The sequence below is a fragment of the Athene cunicularia genome, assembly GCF_003259725.1.
Source record: "Athene cunicularia isolate RWA chromosome 9 unlocalized genomic scaffold, athCun1 chr9_part1, whole genome shotgun sequence".
NCBI lineage: Eukaryota > Metazoa > Chordata > Aves > Strigiformes > Strigidae > Athene > Athene cunicularia.
This window is the reverse complement of record NW_020799110.1, coordinates 8,914,201-8,920,200: the sequence shown is the minus strand read 5'-3', so window position 1 is coordinate 8,920,200 and position 6,000 is coordinate 8,914,201. Positions and strand designations below refer to the sequence as shown.

The 6,000-nt window shown below is 38.6% G+C and overlaps 1 protein-coding gene across 6 annotated transcripts in view; it reads left to right on the top strand.

Moving 5' to 3' along the window:
• Positions 1-8: 8 nt before the first annotated feature.
• Positions 9-6,000, top strand: part of PEX5L (peroxisomal biogenesis factor 5 like) — a 115,228-nt gene continuing 109,236 nt past the window's right edge. For all 6 annotated transcript variants that reach the window (XM_026854818.1, XM_026854816.1, XM_026854820.1 and 3 more), the window contains exon 1: positions 9-348. In XM_026854818.1, the coding sequence (XP_026710619.1) occupies positions 328-348 (21 nt within the window). In that variant the 5' untranslated portion in view covers positions 9-327. The remainder of the gene's footprint in view (positions 349-6,000) is intronic.

Sequence of the window (6,000 nt, the reverse complement as noted above, 5' to 3'; positions counted from 1 at the left end):
CGGGTCCGGCCCGCCTCCCCCCGGCACCCCGCGAGGAACAGCTCCCTGGCAGTTTGCAGCGCCGCATTAAAAAGGGAGAGAGAGGGGAAGAGAGGCAGAGAGGGAAGGAGAGGAGGAAAGAGAGCAGCCCGCAGCACCGGGTAACGGAAAGCAGTAAAGGAGCTGCCAGGACAAACTGAATCTTTTGCAAAATTAGCTCTTTCAGAGATAGGCTTTTTTTTTTTTTTCCCTCCCCCTTTCTTGTAGTCGAGTGCACAGGAGACGTGCCCCCCCCTCAGCGTACACCCAGCCTGTCGGCCTGAGGGGCACCGAACCAGACCGAGCAGGATGTACCAGGGACACATGCAGGTAAGAGGCTGGGAGCAGGCTGGAGAGCAGCACCCGCGGACGGGCTCTGCCGGAATGCGGCTCTGGGAAGTTTCTGTGGGTTGCGCGGAGGGGAGATGCCACCTTGGCACCGTGCAACAAGTGAACTGGTGCAGTATGAGCGTGGCACTCCAACTCGGGGCCGAGGGGAAGAGCGTGCCCGGGGCTGGCGCTGCGCGAGGGGGAGGATGGAAAAGGGGCGCTGTCAACTTCAGAACTAGGTGAACTTTCGTGTATATTTTTTCATTTATTATGCCTGCTTGTTCAAACAGATTCAAGAGAGCATTCCAGGGCAAACATTGTTAGAGAATGCTTTAAGTGACACATGTCTCCTGCCATCTGCTTGATGCATCTCTTCCTGTATGTCAAGTGAAGGGCAAACAATAAGGGAAAAGACAGAGCACTTGCTTTGCAAAATCTGCAAAGATTTCATGCCACACTAAAGCCATCGATTTGCACAGTGTGTTGTGTTTAAAGGTGATGGATTTCTATTCTTCCCTCCCAACATGGGTTGAGGATTGATTTTGCTAAGCCCTGGAATGACTTTGTAGAATGAATTCAAACACATGTCTAAGTGACTTCCACGTTTTAGGCAGAGATCTTGTCTCATGATCCTATTGATCTACATTGATCTGGCATAGCAGAAAATGCCTCTCTCCAATAAAAACATACTAATGCCTTGGACATGATGACTTTAACCTTGACTCCCGCTCTCCTTCACATGGCTCTTCCTTGGAAAGCCAAGTCTGTTTTGAAGGAGAAGGAAATGCCAGAGTGGAGTAAAGGTTTGCACTGATCTCCCAAATTAATTTCTTTGGTTTTGGACCCAGTCTGGCTTTGTGTTCATTGTCAGCAATGATCAATCACGTACAGTGGCACCAGCCTTGCACGTAGTGTCATTAGTACAAAGGCTGTTTACAGGGAAGCTGCAGTTTTAGTGTACACTGACCACTTCTGTTTGGTGTGATTCTGCACAGCATTTAAATATCTACTGAATGGTCATCAGGGACATAAAACTTAAACCAATGTCAAACACAGAGTTGTGTACAATATATGTGAGTTAAGTGAGGACTCTGATTCAGCACTCTCTGCTTTCCAGAACTGAATGATAGCAGTTACTCTTTCATGTTTGTGTTACCTGATCTCAACAATAAATAATGTGTCATAATATTACTCGTAATAGGAGAGCAAACAGGTTTTAATAAGAAATATAATCAATGAAAGGAGTATATATCTTACTTTAACCTTATTATCATAAATAAATAGTATGTGTTGGTTTATGGTAACACAAAACCAGTCCTGTAACTAATGATACTGAATTGTACCTTGGCAAATAGGTATTTATATCCTTAAGAAACCAGAAGTTCGTTGTGATGAGTAATATATTGAAAGGTTTCAACACATGTACAACACTTTTTATAAGGAAATGTAACGGAATATTGAGGTGTCCGGCAACACTGTAAATTTTGCGAGTCATTAGAAGGTTGAAAACAAATTTGCAGTAGAAAAATTGGGTTAAAACATAAATATGTTGTGACTGATGTCCTTCAATTTTTTTTCTTTCAAAATATTTTTATTTTTCTAGCTCAAATGTAGTGAAATTCTAAGCAAATTCTCTTAAAAAGGTTGCTGAATTAAAAATACTATTAATGTTCAGTGCACTTATTGTTAAAAATAAAAACCCACCTGAGTTCATTAACCAAAATTTTAAACATATTTCTGTCCTAACAGGAAGCATTAGTGTTCTTCAGATAATACCGAAAAAAGCATTAGGAGAGATTTTTACATTTACTATAGCCTTAATTAGAGCCTTTAAGCGAGTCAGACAAAGACAATAAAGAGCTAGTTTCTTTGCAATGAAATGATCTAACTGTAATGTTTATTAAAACATGTTGGAACACAAACTATCAAGTTATCATGCAGGTATAAGATCAAACCACATGCTAACAAAAACATTGGCACAGTCTAAGCATGATGGGTCCTTTCTTACTGTCTCTTAAGACTTCTGGTAAGACTTCTACTAACTTAGGGAAAACTATTTGCAATTGCCTGCCAATCTAAAATAAGGTGAACCATAAATCCATCCAAACTTGGGTGAATTAAGTCAGGTACCTAAATCCGTACCTGGACTCCTAAACAAAACTAATCTTGTTTTTAAAGACACTGAGCACTCACAGAACTTTCACTTCTTAAAGTGAAATTAGTGTTTTGCTGGACCCTACCTGGGTACATAAGCATTTAACTTATACATCCAAATGCAAAATGATGTGCTAATATGTAATGTCTGATCCTACACTCTAATACAGCAAAAGCTCTTCTGAAGTTATGGTAATACGGGAGTTGTCATTTCCCTTTTTCCTAATGTTTTGTTCTCAGATGTAAAATTAAAATCTGCAGAAATAATTCCTTAGTCCAGTTACTTTAAAAGATGTTTACAGAGCCAATGTTTTACTAATAACCTGCTATAACTCAGCTAATTCTTGGAAGACTTCTGAAAGGTGAGAACATTAATGACTGTAACAATGCAGTAAGCGTAACTGCAGAGATTGAGAATTTACCCATCTTGAATAGGCATCAAACATTATCAGCTTCAGTGGGGAATTTCTGACTAAGCTCAATAAAATTCTGCAAGTGTAGGTGAAATCTACTTTGCATTTAAGCACTGCTGAAGTCCAACAAGCACCTAAAGTACTTTACTACATCAATCCATAATATGGGTATGTCGTCTTAATTTTTAGTTTATAGCACAGATTTAGTTTTGGAGGTTTTTTTCTGAATCCCAGAAAATCACTTAGTTTATTCCAGAGTCCTAGGTTTAGATTTACCTCTTACTGATTTATAAATAAATCCTCACAATACAGAAATACTAGAGAGGTCCTAAACTAAAATTCCAAAGACAGGAAAAAAGATAATCTAAGAAGGAGGTAAATTACAGGTTCAAACCACTTAATTTACATTTCCAGGTACCTTTCTCTAGGGATAGCTTTTGCATTACTTGCACACTGCACTCTTTCTTGTAAAATACTAGGAAAAAAGCAAAGTGGCCTTCCACAGAGCCAGCACCACAAACAGAAACAGGATGCAGTGCCACGGGAGCTCTTCAATGCTACTTTGCTGTCATAATAAGCCTAAGCATTTGATTTAGCTGTTTCTACCAACCTGTTCCATTTACACAGTAATTGTCAAAAACATAACAGGGACTGGCATAGGTTCTAAAGCACACAGCTACCTCCTGAAGCCTTTTTCATGAGAAAGAGAACTTCAAATGTGATGCACAGACTATTTGCCTACAAACATACAAATTGAGTTATGTAAGAAGTCCTGTTTAATTCAGTAAATTCAGGCTCTGACAGAATAAAACTTGATGGTTACAGGAGCACACCCTGAGATTACGCAGATATGGAAAAAGAGCTGAGTCTAAATGCTAAATAGTAAAGGTGAAAGTATATCTCTCTTAGGACAATGTGTGCAATCAAATGTGTGCTGTTTTCCATCTTCAAGGAAACGGTAGCAGACCAGATGGAAGCAGAACATAATCTGAGTTCATCCCACAGTCACTGTTCTAAAATGTCTATCATTTTAACAACCAACAATAAGATGTTTTAAAGTTTTTGCAGTATATTATATACCTGGTACCAGTCCCTCCACTGACTTTTACGAGAGTTCTATAAATGGAAGGAGGATAGATTACAATAATAGAATGGGATTTTCAGCAACATTTGGCTTCCCAGGCAATTAAAAATAAATGCTTTCAAAACTGTTTGCCTTGATGCTGTATATAGTCAGCTTTCTCCAGTACAAATGCTTGAACAGAAGAAGTGTTTTGCCAAATGTTGGCATGGGATTTTATGTATGGCATTGTTATGTTTTGAGATGGCTTAATTTAGACAAAGCAGAAATCTTGACCACTCATGGCTGTCACAGTTCCTCTGGCACTTTTGTGCAAGAACAGGCTTGTTAGTCATGATGCCTTGGCCAAGTTCCAGATCAGATAGTCTCCTAACCTTTTAATTGCATAGGCAATCAAATTCATACCCTTAATTGTTGTGTAGTGTTCTGTATTATTAAAGATATTTTACCATTCCACCATTGGCATTTCATGTTTACATGAAATGATCCATATATTTCATTCTATTTCAGTAACATTTCAGTCATCAAACACATACCTATATGATCGTAGTGGGTCTACAGAAAAATAGCTATGTACACATGAAAATTCTTGCAAGACGAAACCTCGAGGGCTTCACATGTTTTTCTGGGCCTGAAAAGTGTTGCTAAATATTTTAGAAGTTATAAAAAACATTTTTGCACTGATTTCCCAACACTTAAGACAGTCACTGGGAGAAGTGAAGCAGAACCGTGTCAAGATTAGCTGCAGATGCAAGTCCCATCTTTGCTTATTTGGTAACCTATTAAAAATACTGTAACAGTGTTGGTTGCACTGCCACATAAAATAAATAAAACCAAAGCTATTGATAAATATGAATAAAAACCCGCTAATCTTTCAGCTGTGCATTTTGTACGTGAATAAAACATCCCACTAAGAATATGCACAACAAAATTGAATTCAGTGCTAAACTGAATCTTTGTTCAACTGTTAAGATCAACATAAACTTAATAACCTTAACCTACAAAATTCTAAAAACCTGGGCAGATAGCTGGAATGCTAACTGATCCCTAGTGATGTCGATGAATCATAATTCCTAGCTGAAATTCTATTATGATAAACTGATAATTTTTCATTATTACAAGCCTTTTCTAGACTCACAACACTAGGGCAGTGCTTATGATAGTATGTTTTCCATTTCATCTTGATTTGAGTTATTTACTAGCACCTTTTCAAGTTTTGAACTGCTTATAAATGAAACAAGCTAAAAATAATGAGCTGTTTTGCTGAAAGAAGTTCATTCAAAGAAAGTAGGTGATATACTGCTTTTGGATGAAACACATACTGAAACTGTACAAACTGAGAGTATTTGCAACGCCGGTATAGAGGAGCATTCCTTGAAGCTGTTAGGCAGTTTTACAAGAACCTAGCAGAAAATCTTGCAAAGACTCAGAAGCTCTTGGCACACAGTGTATTTTTGCTGGATGCAAATTAAGAGGAACTCTTACTAACTAAATAAGGATCCATCCCTCTATTCTGGAATTAAATTCATTCAAAACATAGAAAAACAACAGTCCTTAGCACTGTCATTTATTTATATAAATATGTTAGTCTAAATCCAGTATATAGCTTTCACAAAAGAGGCACTGTTTACTCAAGAAATCAGGCTGTGTTTTCAAAAAATCTACCACTATTGTCACTGCAGTTTCATTTATGCAGCCAAGCTCACTCATGTCATGGCTGCAAGCTACGTGCAATGGGGTCTGGGTCACCTCTCAGCAGCACTTGGTCACAAGGCAAAAATGTTCCACAGTGCAGTTCACTGCCATGAATTGATGGCTGAGGACTCTTCTGCCAACAGAGCTCACTGCTCACAAAGTAGGTCTAAATTAGGAGACAATAGGGGACCACCAAGAAAAGGACAGTAGCTGGCTTTAAAAGAGCAACTTGGCTTTTTGCCTACAGCCACTATGACATGTTTGTAGGGTAGACCAGTGTCCATGAGCTCTGTTTTCTCACATGCTTAT